Raw genomic sequence first — 18,236 nt, forward strand, 5'->3', positions numbered from 1 at the left:
CGAGCCAGAGGGTATGATGATGAAACAATTTGTGAGGCACCCTCCATCGTCGCGTAAATTCCTTCAGCGCCAGCCAACCTGGGAATCTTCCAATCCCTATGAGGCAGTGCCCCATTGCACTCTCAATGGGCTCCATGTCAGTAGCTAATAGCATTGCTCCGTTCCCCTGCGTCGGCACCCTACTAAGCGTCATTTCACCGTTGCAGTGACGATTGCCCTTAAACAGGTCTGACCATCGCTTCCCTGGCATAGTTGGTGCCTTGTTCACCACGGAGGCCTTGGCCCTCCAAGCACGCGAGGTTTCTCCAAACACAGGTTGCCTTGTGGCCGACGATAGCACTGACCCAACCATCCTGCACTCCAGAATTCGCAACAAGGAAGATGCACAATAGACTAATACTTACAGCCATTGATTTGAGGGTTTTGACTTTCTTTATGTCCTCTGAGACTCTATCTAGTCGTCCAGTCGTCGTCCCACTTTGTTGACCTAAGTATGTGACTGCAACGAATATGTGAAGTTACTGTGTCTGGTAAGTTAAACAGGTTATGGATCTCGCACTATCGGATCTCGCACTATCGGATCTTCACCCATCAACCCAATCCAGCATCTCGCAGCTTTCAAACCTCCCTCCCTCGGGAACGTGAATCCTTATCTTATGGTTGCTGCTCCCTGATTGGTTGGTGCTAGGGTTTTGGCAGAGACCCGTTGGCGCAGTGGGCGATGCGCAGCTTAATCGTCCTCATTCGCTCCGTCGCCGGAGGCGGCAACTCCGTCGCCAGTGGGTCGGCCGCTTCAGCAACTCTAGAGTGATGCCATCGCCAGTGTTATTCAGCCTTCTAGAAGGTTCCCTGGGGAAGTTCCTCTGAAGTGTTGTCGTCGTCCTCCACTCCTAGCGCCGGTGCCCCGGATCTTGGACTTCTACACTGCCTACGGTGCCTATCCGTCGTCAAAGCTGCTTTGGTATACTGTGTCTGATGTTCTCTATGTTTGCCTCTGTGTGCTGTGCTTGTTTTTGTACTTGTGTTGTGCTTGTGTTTATACTTGTGTGGTTTGATGGTGTCGTCGTACGTCGGTGTGACACCCTTGCTCAATCCTTTAGCTGCTCTTGACACACCGTCCCAACGGCTCGCTAACGTCCAGCCCCTCAATCTGCTAACCCCTGTCGTCGCCACGAACGGGACGGGAGAGTCGCGCTCTCTAAATAGGCGTTAATCAAGTGAGTCTGGGTGTTGATGGGGCCTGCAGGAACCTACCGGCGATCTCTCGCTGGCGTCACAGTGTCGGCGGCAGGCCTGGATCTCCACCTGTACCATTGTTTCCTATTCCAACGGCCCCACACACTCCCGCACTGCACAGCAGTACGTCACGCTCTCAACCTCACCAGACTGAAGAGGTGGCTGGAGTTCTAGAGAGAATCCAGAGCTTCTCTCTCTAGTGACGACTGATTGAGAGCTAACTGAGAGCTCTTTCACTATGGCAAAAGGCGAAACACTTGCCCCCAGCGCCCCCGCCATACCCGACCCAAGGCCATCATGGGGGAGGTAAATCGCAGCATCCGAGCAGGCATGTGGCGGACAGGGTGTAATATGAGGATAGGGGATTTATTCCCCAGCTGCACCAAAAATCGACCCTGCCGTCTCATTGTGGCAAGTTCCGCCACATACCAACCCGGATGACCAACGGGGTCAACTGAGAGCTCTTTCACGGTTCTATGGGTGGTGGTGCATGGTCGTTCTTAGTTGGTGACTAAGGACTGAGAGTTCACAATTCTATGGGTGGTGGTGCATGATCGTTCTTAACATCCCAAGACTTTTAGTGAGCACATGGAATAGTTCCCTCTACAACACCGATCAGATGGTTCTAATTAGACATTGGGGGGCATAGCTTCTCAGGTCCGATCGAATGTGACAAGGAACAGATTCCCTAAGCCTTCAAGTGACTAAAACATGATGGGTAGTTGAGTCTTCAAACACCACCTTAAGTCGGCTAAGAGTCCTACCTCCCTACAATGACCTCACGAGTGCTCAGCCTCCCTAAGCCGATTGGATATGATAGTACACCGGGTCCGGTCAGACTACAACAAGGTTGATTCTGCTAAAGGAACATCATTAGGGGCCCATTAAGGCCTCAAACCCCTTAGAGGCTTATTCAGGTTTAAATTCCTCATTTACGAGCCCATAAGGCTTTCTCTTAAGTGACACATGTTCATTATTAAACGATATCAACCAAAGGTCCATTAAGTCGTTTGGCCCACTGTCTCATTTAATGTCATACAGAAGTTTGTCAGAAGATCCCTAAAATGTATCTTTACAACCCATACTTAATGTCATGCCCCGAGGGGACTTTGCCTGCCAAATCGAATAGTACCCCTAGTGACAATATAGAAAGTAACTGATATTAAACAAATTCAAGTCGACATAAAATATTGATGTAATATAATAACACCAAATCACAAATGACAATGCATGTATGTATGCATGAACATGTGAACATACTAACTAACAAGATAAAACCAACACTCAAACATTCGATATAGAAAGAAAACTGTAAATACAAACAATGAAAAATAACCCAAATAACTTGAATAGAATCCAAACTCGAGTGGGGTTGGCAGCCAAGACCTCTGAGCGACACAATACATCCTCTATCTGCTAACGTGAAAGTCAAAGGAAAAGCAAGGGGTAGTGAGTATAACAACTCAATGGGTATAAGAAGATAATGCATGATACTATATATAAAGAGATCAAATTATGCAGTCTCAGGTAAAAAAAACTTATTACAAAAAGTAAGAGAGACAATATAATCGTCTGCTAATCAAAAGCATAACCAACAATAAAATACTCCACTAACATGCTCAATCAGGTATAACCAATAGACCAGAAGTACATACAGTATATCCCAACCTGCACGAACAAATACATAACCGTCATATAACAAGCATATAATCAATCCTGACTAGCGCAATAATATGTGATCACGAATGGGTCTCGTGGGAGATTATATAAATAGTCATTATGTGCTGGAGAACGCTCTATCACAGATGATCCCATAGGCAGACAAGATGAGGTAGCTATCTAGCTTCTTAGTTATTGACTGCAGGATAACGCTTTACCACAGATGGTCCTGTGAGCAGTCAAGGTATGTAAACAGTCGCTCTCTACAAGAGAATGCTCTACTACGGATAGTCCCCTAGGCAGATAGGATATATAAGTGGTCACTGTCTGTAGAAGAACACTTTATCACGGATGGTCATGTGGGCAGACAGGGTATATACATAGCTATCTAGCAATGGACTACGAGTGACAATACATGCTACCAAGAATGGTCCCGTGGACAGTCGTATGTATTATATCGCTAACGACTCTCTCAACTACAAATGAGAGACAACGATCGTTAGGACATAACAAAGTAATTATAAGAAAACAGTGAATAATCACATCTAGTATACTTTTCTATAGCTATACCTCGGTCTAACCTCCCTAGCGTATAGATATGCCTTGATAATAAATCAAGGTCTAATAAAATACTCGATATCCTAAATTATGGTATGATCTTACTAATATATAGGCATGAGTCTAACACAAACAATCATGTCCACAAATTACTAGTCAACCAATCTCATCAAGAGAATACTAGTCATCTAGTCATAAAATCTCAACTAATTTCATGGTATTATCATACATATAATAAAACATTTCTTCGTTTAAATCGAATAGACTTATTTTCTAATTCGTTTATCCTTGTAAAATATAAAAATTTTCTTTTAAAATCTAAAAAAAATCTAATAAATTCTATAAATTCATATAAACATATTTCCTGATTAATTATCTATTTTGTATTATTAATTTCCTAAATAAATTCATTTAGTTTCAATTTTAATCGTTTTAAGTCATTATACTAGATATAAACTATGCATATATATTTTAGAATATCTTACACTTAAGACATGCCTATCATCTCTACGAGGAGATGGACAGGTACTACATGGTGGTAAGATATATTATATTGGAGGTTATATTGTCATGATGAGACACCTCGTTGCATGGGCCAAGAGCCAAAGTGATATATAAGGAGTCTCTTCTCTATACATAGGTAAGCTTTGGAATGTTTTTTACTGTTTATCATCACCATTTTTATAGTTACTCAAATTTAGCCCTGAAATTGACTTGAGTGTCGGAGTGTTTACGCTGGGGACGCATCCTTAGCCCGTCTACTGACGTTTTCTTCTCTCTTGGTTTTCTGTGACGTGGCAAACTAGCCCGAGCCTTTAGACTCCCCCACTTAGAGGTCCTCTTGTAGCTAGCTCAAGACTTTGGACTCCCCCACCTAGAGATCCTCTTGCGGTTGCATGCCATCCACCTCACCAACTGTACATCTTCACCGATTTCAGACAATAACACAATAGTTTTTTTTACACACAGATACTTGTCCATATAACAATATACCGTGATGGTTTATAAATTTCATATTCAAATATTCTGGTGCCATATTCTCAGGTTCATCCTAATCATCCTTTTGGCTTGCTGATTAAATCTTCCTTGGTCCCTAGTGCATAGTTGAGAATGTCCTCTCCTTAGCATTATATACTACACCCACCTTACAATCCAAGGATAAATTCTTTTTGAATCATGGATGGGTAGTTTGTATATCTTCTTTTGTTCATTGGTTTACACAAATTCCTTCATGGACATTTATGTCTTTTGAGTTCTGATAACATTTGATGGTTCAGAGGGATGTCATAATATTTTTGAAGGCATAATTACTCTTTTGCTCATTTGTTAGATTTCTGTTTAAATTCTTCTAATTGTGCAGGATCAAACAACTTGAATTATGAGATGAGCTTGAGTAGTGGCACAGAATGCAGGCAAGTGGTGCTCTAGTTCACAATATAAATCCAAATGTCGAATTCAACTTTACTATATGGATGTAATCAATTATTGGATTTTGAAATTGGCTATTTGGATCTGTTTTGAGATAGTATAGGCTACACATTAGATGCTTTCTTTCAGCATAAAATGCAAGGACCCTGAACTTTAACCATTTGAATTGACCTTTAGCTTTGTCTCTGTTTTTAGTTTTTATGAAGTGTCATTAATGAGGGTCTGATGGCTGCAACAAACAGATCTACTAAAAACTTCATTTTACATTTCTCACGTACCTTAAGGGTACCTTTGCAATTACTCATGTATTTCCTCTCCATGTGTTTGTAATTGTGTTGCAATGGCCTGATGAATTTGAAGCTCATTTTGGCTTTTCAAACTGACTGCCATTTAGTAACCATGTACTTAGATTGTGTAATTATGAATTACCAATAGCAATATTATTGCCTGATGATTTGATCAAAGCCTTAACCAATCATCTTTAGATACAATCAAAATGCAATTTTTTGTGTAAGAAAACATTTTCTTCTGGACACATTTGACAGTTGATACTGCTTTTGAGTTGAGTGACAGAGAATGTTTACTGATTTTGGTTCTCCAGAGACCAGCAGTTAACCAGTCTCAACAAAATAAAAGAGCATTCACCACAAGCTTTTACAGAGTCACACATTGAGTAACAGGTTCAGAGGTTGGTGGTCTGAACTCCTCTTCAGTAAGAATGCAATTGTTGGGGCTGGAGTGAGAATGATGGATGCATTTGCTGCACAGCCTGAAGAAATGACCTGCTGTCTGCAACAGGTTAAACCTAATACACTGTTGTTTCCATTTGTTCATCATAATTTGCCAGATTATTCTTACATTTTTCACATGCCATAATGATTGAAATACTGACTGATACGGTGTGTAAATAAGGGGCCCGATAAGATCCGAAAGTTAATAGTCAAGAGGACGTAGTAGTCAACAGTCAAGGGAAGACGGAAGTTAGGCCTCCTCACGTCACCAGTTGTATAATCCCCGATCGATTATAGGTAGGCGGGTCCTCAGGTCTAAACCCTGGGATGAGTTTTGGACTAGTTTATGGTCTACCCCCTATTGATCGGATCTCCCGAGTTCAAGTTTTACATATGGCCCTGGCACCTTTACTAAACAGCACCCGACCGGCTCTTCAATAGTCAAGTTATGAAAGCTAGGTCCCTAGTCACAGTCTCAGATGAGCCCGGCCGGTTCGGCACAACTCATCCTCTTCATCAAGGCTTAGTCCTTGTAGCATATCTGAGCAATCATCCCGAGTTGTTTGCAGTTGAACTCGAGAGGGACGAATAACGCTAAGCGATAACTGTGTCAAAGATAACTGTCATAAGTCAAGGAATATTCTAGTGGTTTGTCACACACTGAGAGTAGAACCTTCTTCCTACCAATGGGAGGCCGTCAGACATCCTCCCTCACCCGACACGTCCTGACATCCGACATTCTCTGACAGTGATCTGGCTCGAAAGACAGGCAGAGTCGTATCAAAGGGAGGTCCTCTTCATTGGCTAAGTACACACACATCTGCATGCATTTTTAACAGTTCTTTTTTCCTTCCTTTGTACACTGCTTCATCGGGAAAATGACCTAACTTGAATATCGGAGGACCTACGCTGGGGACTTTTTCCGATTCCGGATATGATGAGTGCATGACAATAATTGCAGTCAAGATATGATATACAAAACGGTGAAGTATACTTTTTAGTTATTCATCAGTTATTAAAATCGGCATTAAGCTGAAGTTTGGAAGATTTATCCAGTAACATGCTCAAAATCTATGACCAAGTCCAGGAGATATATTCAGACTTGTGCTTGTGAGTACTAGAATCTGTACATCTCTCAGACAGCAAACAAAAAGAAAATCCACCAAATCCTTATTATGGCATGAGGTCCAGCTCCCTCTTCCAATTTTGAGTCAAACATGGAGCATGAGAGAAGACAACAACATATTCCAGAACCCTAAAGCATCAATAACATTATTTAGATTGAATTGCCACGAGGCGAGGCATTTGGTTTCCCTGATCTGATGACTGAAAGGGACTACCTGAAGATAGTTTTGCTCCCTTCTACGATTGCTCCTTCACTGATCATGACACTGACACACAACATTTTTTTTTAATGAATTGTAAGAGAATTAAGGAAGGTATGGAGAGCATCATCTTTTAAGGATAGGCATGATTGGGTCGGCCATATCAGAAACGATGTTGACACTTTGCCATTCTTAACTTTTGCACAAGAGCATGCATGGTTAATATCCTTAGTTGGAGAGTGAGGAATGTGCAGGTAGGTTTGTAAAGGATTTAGCCAATATAATAGAGATGGCACTGGTTAGCTAGATATTAAAGTTTCAAGGAATTGCCCAAACAAGACCACATGTTGAAAACTGAAGGACCATCCTCAATGTATAGCTCCTGCTAGTTAAATTGATTGATCAAGATATGTAGATGGTTTGATCCGAATATCACTATAAAAAATCAGTCATTCACGATCAACATTTGTGACAGATAATTTTCAATTCTAAATTTACAATGAATTTTAAGATAAAAATAAACATTGTTGCTAATTATCAACTAATTTAATAATGAAATATTTCATCGTAAATCAGCAACTAATTTAAATATATACTGATGCGGCGATAGAGGGAGGTCTATCTAGCACGAGGTCAATTGCTAGGGTGAAAGTCAAAGTCAAGATGGTCAACACTCGGGTACCAAAGGGTCGAACTGAGCACAATGTCAATGGTCGGTTGGGCAGTCAGGCCCCGACAAGTCCAAACAGACCTCTAGTCTAGCTCGGGATAATGCGTAAGATAGTCGACGCTCGATACGGAGCAACAGGGCATCGAGGGAGATGAGTAGCTCGTCCGAACGGAGGAAGACGGGTGCTATAAAACCATCGCATAGAATAGCCACCGAGGTCGACAGAGCGGAGGGGTCCCGGCCGAGCAGCTACCCGCTCAGCCAAGCAGCGGGACTTGGCTATGGACGAAACGGAATCCCGACCGAGCGGCTACCCCGCTCAGCCTAGCAACGAGACCACTGTAGTATCTCTCGGCATCCTTTTTGGAGGTAGTGCCGCTGACACGAGGCATGGTCGACAGACGGATATCGTACGACGGAAGCTTCTATTGTCTTGTCAGAGATATGCATGCCCTGTTAAGGTATGGTGTTAGAGGTACTTTCCTGACATCCCCTTTCATGGGACACATTGGAGAGAGTGCTCATACCTCGAGAAGCGCACAGTCGTCCATCAGGACTCTATATAAAGGGGGATTCATATCACCGGCGGAGATACGCGTTGTCTGCTATTTGCGCATAGTTTTATAATTGCTCCACTTTTCTCCACATTCCGATGATTGACTTGAGCGTCGAAGGGCCAACACCGAGGACTCCTTCCCTGCAGGTTCGATACTGACGTTACTTATTTTACAGAATGGAGTGAAGTTTTTAACCGATCAATGAATTTACTAAATCTCCAACTTTCCAACTTCACATCTTCGAACAAGATCATATGCATAAGTGGATATATAAATTATACAGGCAGGTCATGGTTAATGGGAAGAGCGAGCTAGTTAGCTAGCCACAATTGTTGTCCAATATAAGTCACGAGGAGAAATTTCAAACTATTTGATGTGATCCATCACTGGAAGTTAGGCAGCATGTGAAGAAGAGGTAAGTATTAAAATGTCCCTCGAATGGCATGTAGCTTGGAAGTTGAGTGTCGGATGAACTTGAAGTGGATATAAAACATGCAGGCATGGGAGTTTATATATGTACGACGTACGTATAGACGATGTGCATGGTGGTGGACTGACAGGGAAGAGCCTACTTGAAATGGATAGAAAACATGCACAACTCAAACCATGTAATTCCTTCAGTAATTAACGATCTTGTGCATACATGTGTGGTTAGGGTAATTAAGTTTACTAGCATGGAATAAGAGGACATAGAGGTTGGGGGAAAGTTTGAGCAACTTGAAATGGATAGAAAACGAAGTTGATATATGATTAATTGTTATTATTTTATGATCAAAAGGATAGGAATTTGAATTCTAGAAATAATCTCTTGTAAAAAATAAAATTAAAAATTTGAATTTTGAAAATAACCTCTTTGTAACAAAGTAAGATAAAATTATGAATCTATTCAATTTTTTAATTTACCCCTCTACATTACGACATATTTGATATAGCGCAATCAGTTGGAGATGTGCGATATTATAGGAATAATAGTAAACAATTAAACATGTACCCACGTGCTCCCTCAGTCCCTCGTGTCCCACGTGCTACTCTCCCCAGAGTAAATATTAAAGTTCCGACAAAAAAATTATTATTAAGCGAAAGTGACGTATTATCTGTCATATTAAAAAGGATTTAGGCACCGCTTAAATTAAATCCACCACATTTTTTATTTTTATTTTTATTTACTTTAAGAGAAATTTGGTTCGGGAAAAATCTTTTACGGGCCTCCGGAAAAATAATTAGAGACTGGAATGAAAAATTCCTATAAGGTAAAATGGAAAAATATGAAAACAAGTAGGAAACTAAAATGTTTTTTTATTTATAATGTATTTCACTTACCTCACTAATATTTAGAATTAATAAAACAATTGAATAAGGGGGAAATCCATAAAGTGAAATAAAATTAGATAAATCATCTTTTTTTATATATATAATCTATTTTTGAAAATAATTTTAGCTTTTTAATTCTCGAATATCTGGTATGAAACTTTGACTAGAACTTAATTAAATGCCTGTCAAAATATGAAAAATGATGGGCAGATTATGACAAATATTAAAAATATAATTAATAGAGTTTTAATTGAGTACCAAATACATTATATAATTATAAAATACTAGTAATTTATAAAAAGGAAAATAAGAGCCTTTTTCCATAGAATTTTCTTCTTCTGTTTTTTTTTAATATAGAGGTTGAAATGGATAAAAAAATAAAAAAATGATTTTTTTTTTATTTTATTATTATTATTTTTTTTTGTCTATATAAAGGTGAATGGAGCTGAAGTTGTTCTTCATTCCTCATTTTGCTCTAATCCGATCAATTGAAATTGAACCGAAACTAACTGATCGATGAAGCTGCAGGCGGTCGCCACCGGCATTCCTTGGCCCTCGGCCTCGCCGTTCACTTCTTCGGCGAAGCGGCCGTGCATGGTGGCGGCGTCAACCTCCTCGAAGGCCGCAGCATTCTCGATGCTGAGAGATGATCATCCACCTCCGCCGACGTCCGTAGCGATCAAGGAGCGGTGGCGAGAATACCAGGGAGACAACAACTGGGAAGGTCTCCTCGACCCGCTGGACTCCGGCCTCCGGTCGGAGATCCTCCGGTACGGCGAGTTCGCCCGTGCCGCCTATACCTGCTTCGACTTCGAACCCTCATCGCCCACCTACGCCACCTGCCGCTTCCCTAAAGGCTCCTTCCTCCCCTGCGCCGGCCTTCCGGATACCGGTTACCGCGTCACCCGCCACCTCACAGCCACCTCAGGCAACGCCCCCTGGCTTCCCTTCTCTCCCCGCACCGCCTGGATCGGCTACGTGGCCGTCTGCGACGACGCAGATGAAATCGACCGCCTCGGCCGCCGCGACATCGTCGTCGCCTTTCGCGGTACCGCCACGGTCCTCGAGTGGGCGGAGAACCTCCGGGCCACGCTGACCCACCTCGGCCCGGTGGCCCCCCGCGCGGCGGAGCCAATGGTGGAGAGCGGCTTCTGGAGTCTCTTCACCTCCGGCCACCGGAGCCTCCGCGACCAGGTCCGGTGCGAGGTGCGCCGCCTCCTCGACAAGTACTCCCGCGGGCCAGCGCCGCCAGTCAGCCTGACGATCACCGGCCACAGCCTGGGGGCGGCGGTCGCGGTGCTGACGGCCTACGACGTCACGACGGCGCTGGAAGACGAGGGCCCGTCGACGACGACGGTGGTGTCGTTCGGGGGTCCGAGGGTTGGCAACGCGAGCTTCCGACGGGGGCTGGAAGAGGCCGGCACCAAGGTTCTCCGGATCGTTAACACCGACGACATCATCCCGAAGGTGCCTCCGGCTGGGTTCGTGGCGGAGAAAGAACAGGGGGCGGCGGAAGCGGCGGAAACAGAGGAGGAGGAATCAGGGGCAGGGTGGCGGCTGCCGAACTGGCTAGCGTCGAAAACGGGATGGGCGTACGCGGACTTGGGAAGGGAGCTGCGGCTAAGCAGCGGACGGCGCACCGGCAATGTGGTGGCCTGTCATGACCTCGGCCTCTACCTCAACCTGGTCGACCAGCTCAGTTCCGGCGGCGCCGGCGGTTGTCCTCTGTGCCCGTCGCTCGCCAACGCCATAAGAACGAATTAATTAAACTAATTAAATCCTTCCGTACTCATTGTACAATTAATTAATTAATTAATCAAATTCGATAGATTAGCTTAATTAATCATTAATTTCTCTTACAAATCAATCAATTAATTGACGGAGAAAGAGATGTAAATGCATGTCCACGCTTGTTAAGTACGCACGTACGTGGTTGGCCGGAGAGGGACGTGGAGGAGCCACGTTGGCCGCCGGCCAAGGGCCAGGTCGGTCGGATCGCAGATCATACGTGAATTCTTCTTGAAGTAGTACCCATCGAGTAGAGAGTGTGACAGTTAGTAATTGTCAATATGATCACAGTTATTGTTATTTTATATTATTATAGTCAAAACTTGACAATTATTTTGTCTTTATCTGGGCGTCAATGACGAGATCGGATAAGTCTTTCTATCTCCATGTCATATTCGTCAATGGTGGAACGGATGATCTACCCAGAATGTGGGTGATGAGATTCAATTAAAATTTCATATTCTAAAGATTTGATAAAGATCATCTATTTAAAATGATGTAAAATATTTTTATTAGTATGAGATTTTTTAGAGAGAGTTCAATAGTAAAATCATGAGGATCTAAACTTAAAATGGATAATATCATGTCATTATGGAAATATATAGACATCATTTGAGCACAATAATAGACCATGAGCACCAATATCGATGTCGACACCGACACTCAGGCTAACTTTCTCTTTCGCTTTTACTTTTGTCCTATAGTAAATTTAACTTTTTTCCCTTCTCATCACTCTTGGACACTCAGACTACAGTCCGAGTAGGACTATACCTAGCTCCCCCTTGCGTCGCCCCAACCCACTGTAGATAGCCTCCGGGCACCGACTTGATCAACATTATACCCTGAGCAAATCAACAGTGAAGGAACTCAGATATCGTCAGATTCCGACGTTGATCGCCTCGACGAAGATTCCCCTAGGATCACCTTCCCCCCAGGGTATAATACTGATCGGACCGACAACCAGAGGCCGCCGGCTGTGGGCTAAGGCAACGAGTGGGACACGGGGATAGAAGATTCTTGGGACAGAATTGCCCAAGATAAAAGATTTTGGGGAGAGATGATTTGATAAAATTGCTCGGGACAGGTGTTAAGTTTAGGTACTAGGATAAAATAGGAATCTAGAATTTAAGACCCAGTTACAATATATTATTTGAAATTTCTCTCTTTAATGAACATGAGAATACTGACTGTCAGTCAGGATGGACATTCATATTTACTATTCCAATTTATCCAGTGACAATTTTGTATGGAATTGAAAATTTTCCATTGGATCAGTTAGCTATTTCATCAATTTTTTTAATTAATTATAAAACTTGGCCCTCAAGACTAACTCAGGTGAGTGTACGGAATAATAATTGTACTGGTCGGAGGTTGAAACTGGACGGGAGATTTTATCATCTCTACGAATTCTCATCTATATAATTGTCAATTTTAGTTTCTACCGTTAACATAGCGGTACCATATTTTTTTAATTATATTAATTATAAACTTTCATATATTTCACAAAATTAAATTAATAATAATGATATATAATATATATCATATCGATAGATATTGAAACAATTATTGGAAATGGAAATCTAATAATTTAACATATCTATCACATCATCATCGAATTATAATTTGAGGAAAAAAAACTAATTCCTTATTTAGGGCATGGAGACGTTTTTGGTATGATCATTCAAAGCTTTTTCAAGCATGCGGATTCTACTTGTCAAATCTACACACACATAGTTCATGCATGAAGCTTGAAAGGGACATCGAATCCAAAAAGTTTGCTCAAACCCTTTCATTTCTCCAAACTTGGGGTCATTTTTCAGATATTTTAACAAAATTTTCGATGTCGAGATGTTTAGTGGCTATTTCAATGGCATCCAATACAAATTCTCAACCATCCATTATTTGTTGGCTAGGTTTATTAATGCCTTTCAAAGGTTTAAAAAATGTTTACTAAACCCTTATTGCACGAGATATTTTGTATCTATTTTAGTGGCATCTAATAGACATTTGAACGATGCTTGAATTGCTTATACTAAATATATAAATCACATTTAATTAAAAAAAAACATATCTAGTTAATTAGTAGCATATAATAAAAATGATTTTACTAGATGCATTATTGAAATCAGAATAGAAAAAAAAAAATACCCAAGCCTTTGCACTTTCTTCTATAGATTATCCCAAATTTAAGGCATTTATTAAGTTATTTCAACAATTTAATAATTCCATTTTTTTTAATGTATTTCATGGCTTTGTTTTTTTAGGAATGATAATTACTTAAAGGAAATATATTAACCATATTATGATTTGATTTTGATTTGATATTGACACTTTTTAGGTGGGTGAAGTGAACACGTGTTAAAAGGAGGACTCGAGTTGAATTAGGATTGATATGGCATTATTTGACCATACCAATAGAGGATATGAATCGAATTATTAGTAAAATTAAAAATATATATATTATAAAACTATTTTCAATGTTATGTATAAAAATATTTTTAAATTAAAAAAATTTAAGATCTTATGAACCAGTAAAATAATAATAATAATAATATTTAAATGCACAGCTAATGTAATAAAGTTGTGCGGAAGTCTACAGTATGATTTTAATTTAGGTACCATCATTGAGATAATCAAATTGATTTTATAGAAAATTTTCATTATCTATCCGAATAAATAAAAAATACCAGCTAAACATCTAATATTCTTGAACCGGCCTTAGAAATCTTTAAGGTATATTTAATTGAGGATTATTTTTGATAATTTTAATTATTCATTTTAGATTATCAACAAAAATTCTATTTAATTTAGGTAATCGATGATTCCTGAGTAATGTTTCATATCTGATACGTCGGTATAACGGACATGTAATCCGGAATAAAAAAAATCTCACAAAACTAAGATTTTTCTTGATTCCGGATTAACGAATTTTTTTATAAAAAAACATAAACCTTCCCATAATAAAGAGAAAAATATGAAAATAAAATAAGGACGTAGAAAAAAAGAAAAATATTAAAAAAATACTTTAAAAAATAAAAAAGACGTAAAAGCAATAGAAAATTGTTAAAAAAAAAAAGAAGAAAAAAACAGATTAAAAACGTAAAGAAAAATTAAAGAAAAAAGAAAAATATAAAAAAAAATTGGAGAAGGAAAAAATAAAAAATATTTAAAAAATATAAAGTTTAAATAATAATAATAATAATAAAAAAAAATTATGTATGATTGATTTTATAACCGATTTTTTTTTTTATAAAAAAAAACATAAACCTTGTTAAAAAAAAAAAGAAGAAAAAAACAGATTAAAAACGTAAAGAAAAATTAAAGAAAAAAGAAAAATATAAAAAAAAATTGGAGAAGGAAAAAATAAAAAATATTTAAAAAATATAAAGTTTAAATAATAATAATAATAAAAAAAAATTATGTATGATTGATTTTATAACCGATTTTTTTTTTATAAAAAAAAACATAAACCTTCCGACAATAAAGAAAAAAATATGAAAATAAAATAAAAATATAGCAAAAAAGAAAAATATTAAAAAAAAATAAAAAAATACTTTAAAAAATAAAAAAGTAAAAACAATAGAAAAATGTAAAAAAAAAATAAAAAAAGGGGAAAAACAGATTAAAAACGTAAAGAAAAAAGAAAAATATAAAAAAAATTGGAGAAGGAAAAAATAAAAAATATTAAAAAATTATAAAGTTTAAATAATAATAATAATAATAAAATGATGTATAATTGATTTTATAAATGAGGATAATATAATAAAATATTAATATTTATTAAATGTTCACACAAATATTTTTTTATATTAATTTATGTTTAATCAAATAATATCTGATTTTATTTTATTTCTAATAATATTATTATATGATTATTTGCTGATCATATAATTAAAATTATACAGAGACTCAAATCCGAAGGTAAAAATATATTTATTTTATATTATTTGAGTTATAAAAAAAAATATAGTTAGGTTCATTATTATGAGACGACTGAATTATCTGAGTTGTCACTTTGTATGATTAGAGGATCGAAGACCGTTGTACTTTGTCACGTGCAAGGCAATTAAATGTGGAGGGTGACTTTTATGGCCGTCTTTTAGGAGGGAATCAATGTGAATGAAAAACAACTACAAATTAAAAATGATTTATACGAGTCAAAATGATAATCTAATTGATTCCCTCCTAAAAGACGGCCATAAAACTAACCAAGTGTCTGGTCACTTGATTATACGATCAGAGTCATCAGATACTTAGCATAAAAAAAATTCAAATAGGTCAAAAATGATCGAATATTTGGTGGAAAGAAATTTAAGTGAATCATGAAGAATCGGACATTTGACACGAGAGAATAAGTCCAAGTGGATCAAGGTTGACCGAACACTTGACACGAGGAGAAAAGTCCAAGTGAGTCAAAGGGTTGACCGGACACTTGGTGAAGAAGTCCCAGCAGGTCAAGATTGACAGGATGCTAGATATGAAGAAGTCCCAGCAGGTCAAGATTGACCGGATGCTAGGTATGAAGAAGTCTTAACAGGTCACGGTTGACTGAATGTCACGTTTGGAAACCTTGGACTTGAGTTAAGTAAGTCAAAGGAAGGTCAATCGATCAGCCGATCGATTTAACTGTGATTCAATCGATCAACCGATCGATTGAAGGTGGGACGTGATTGAAGACTAGCCCGATCGATCGATCGATCGATTGGGAAGTAAAATCACGAGCACAGAATGCTACCCAATCGATTGGCCATTGTCAATCAATTGGTTGATTGATTCAGACAGTTTTCAGCAAAGCACAGAGGTGCTCTGAGTCGATCAGCCAATCAATTCAAACTTCTCCAATCGATTGGGATGTAACCATTGCGAAGAAAACATCGAGTTTAAAGTTATCTTCCTCGCAGCGACTCGGTATCTCTCCAAGCTCTCCTCTCTTACAATTTTCACATGGTCTCGTTATTTCTTGAAGTTTTTTGAAGCAAAATGTCGTTGTACTTCTAAGATCAAGAGATATTCTGCACAAGGAGAAGAAATTAGCTAGGATTTTATTTATGTAAAATCTGATGAAAATTACATGTAAAATTTTCCATATATTAATCATATTATGGTTTGATTTTGATTGATATTGATATTTTTTTTTGGTAGGCGAAGTGAACACGTGTTAATATAAATGCACAGTTATGTAAAGTTGTGCGGAAGCCTATAGTGTAATTTTAACTTTTTGAATCAATTAATCGAATTCTATAAATAATTTTTATTATCTATTAGAATAAATAAAAAACATGATCATCTAATCATCTAACATTCTTAAACTGGCCTCAAAAACCTCTTAAGATGTACCGTAACTAACGCTCTAATCCGAGGGCAAAAATATATTCATAAAGCATTATATTACTTAAATTGTAAAAAAAAAAAAACAGATAAATTTAGTTCGTCGTATTGACTATTTTAGGATGATTAAATTTGGTCACTTTGTTGGATTAAAGGATCGAAGACAGTTGTACTTTGCCACGTACAAGGCAATTAATGTGGAGGGTGACTTTTATGGAGGGAATGAATGTGAAAAAAGAATAACAACAACAAATTAAAAATGATTTATACGAGTCAAAATGATAATCTAATTTGTCTTCATCTCCAACAAATCTCAGTCCAAATTAAGCTTTCAAAATCACAGACGTCGATATGGAGTATAGAGACACACACGAGGATCTTGATTCATCTTGGAAAGCATTATTTTAAAAGTAATTATTATTATTATTTTTTTAAAATAGTTTTTTATATGTTTTAATAAAAAAAAATGCGGCCGTACGATTTCGATTTGGTTGGACACTGCCAAAACCGAAAACTGAATACACATTAGAAAGTCCAACTGATTTTGACTTTTGCCAGCACAAGTTATTTTGTGGCCACAAAACTTTTTCTTATGGTTTAATTAATTTATTTATTTTAAACAAAAGGATTTTTTTTAGTCAAATTAATTATTCAATGAATTATTTATATAGAAATAAAAAATATTATCGCTCCTCTCAAGTTCCACGATAAGATATCAAATCAATAAAAATATTTTATATTCGTTTGATCTTGTCCTAATGGTGAAGAGACTGATATTAGGATTATGATGTTCCTATTGATCTCCTATAGACTTTGTTCTCGCCTGTAATATAAACGACATCAGTACCGAGTAAGGAAAGGGGTCCCGATGATGGTCATCCGACATTTAAGTTAGTCTCCCACGAGACAAGAAGCAAAGAGAAATGTATTGCAACAGTAGAAATCGTGAGAAAAGTCTACCTCTGTCGATGTCTGGACCCCCCTTTATATAGGGCTCCTGTAGTGTGTGTGCACGCTTATTAAAGTGAACACGCAATCCCAAGCTTTTTCTGAAGAGATATGCCAGTAAAGTGTCCTTAACACAGTACTTTAATGGGCCGAGCATATATCTGAAATGACAGTGGAAGTTCTCATCGTACGATCCTCTATTTGATCATGTCGCCTGTCAACGACACTAGCTCCCAAAAGGATGTCGAAGGACATCTCGTCGTGTCTGTTGTTTGGGTTGAGCGGAATTGCCGCTCGACCAGGATTTTGATTTCCCTACGTCTGCTGCTACACCGGATGAAATAGCCGCTGGGCTGAAAGTCCCTGTTTGAGCGGAGTGTTTGCTTGGTCGGAAGTCCACTGTCGCGCCGAACGAGAGAGCCGCTTGGTTGAAAGCCCTTGGTCGAGTAGGATAGTCGCTCGGCTCGGCTTCTACGCGCCCCGTGAACGTCAGTTCAATTACTCCATGTCAGAGACGATGGGTCAGTGCTTAACCTACGGTCGAAATATGCCTTGGCCAACCGGCCAAGCCCATCTATCCATTAATTATCTTGACTTTGACCTCCATTGATCTTCACCATAATATCAGGACAGGATCCTTCATCATTACCACATCACCTTTGAAAATTAACATCAAAATTTATGTTAACAATCAAAT

General features: G+C 38.7%; 1 protein-coding gene across 1 annotated transcript; it reads left to right on the forward strand.

The window, feature by feature from the left end:
- The first annotated feature begins 9,991 nt into the window (after positions 1–9,991).
- LOC122029294 (phospholipase A(1) DAD1, chloroplastic-like) lies at positions 9,992–11,239 on the forward strand. The gene has a single exon (XM_042588225.1). The coding sequence runs from the start codon at positions 9,992–9,994 to the stop codon at positions 11,237–11,239; it is 1,248 nt and encodes a 415-aa protein (XP_042444159.1).
- Positions 11,240–18,236: the final 6,997 nt, after the last annotated feature.

The sequence above is a fragment of the Zingiber officinale genome, chromosome 10B, assembly GCF_018446385.1.
Source record: "Zingiber officinale cultivar Zhangliang chromosome 10B, Zo_v1.1, whole genome shotgun sequence".
NCBI lineage: Eukaryota > Viridiplantae > Streptophyta > Magnoliopsida > Zingiberales > Zingiberaceae > Zingiber > Zingiber officinale.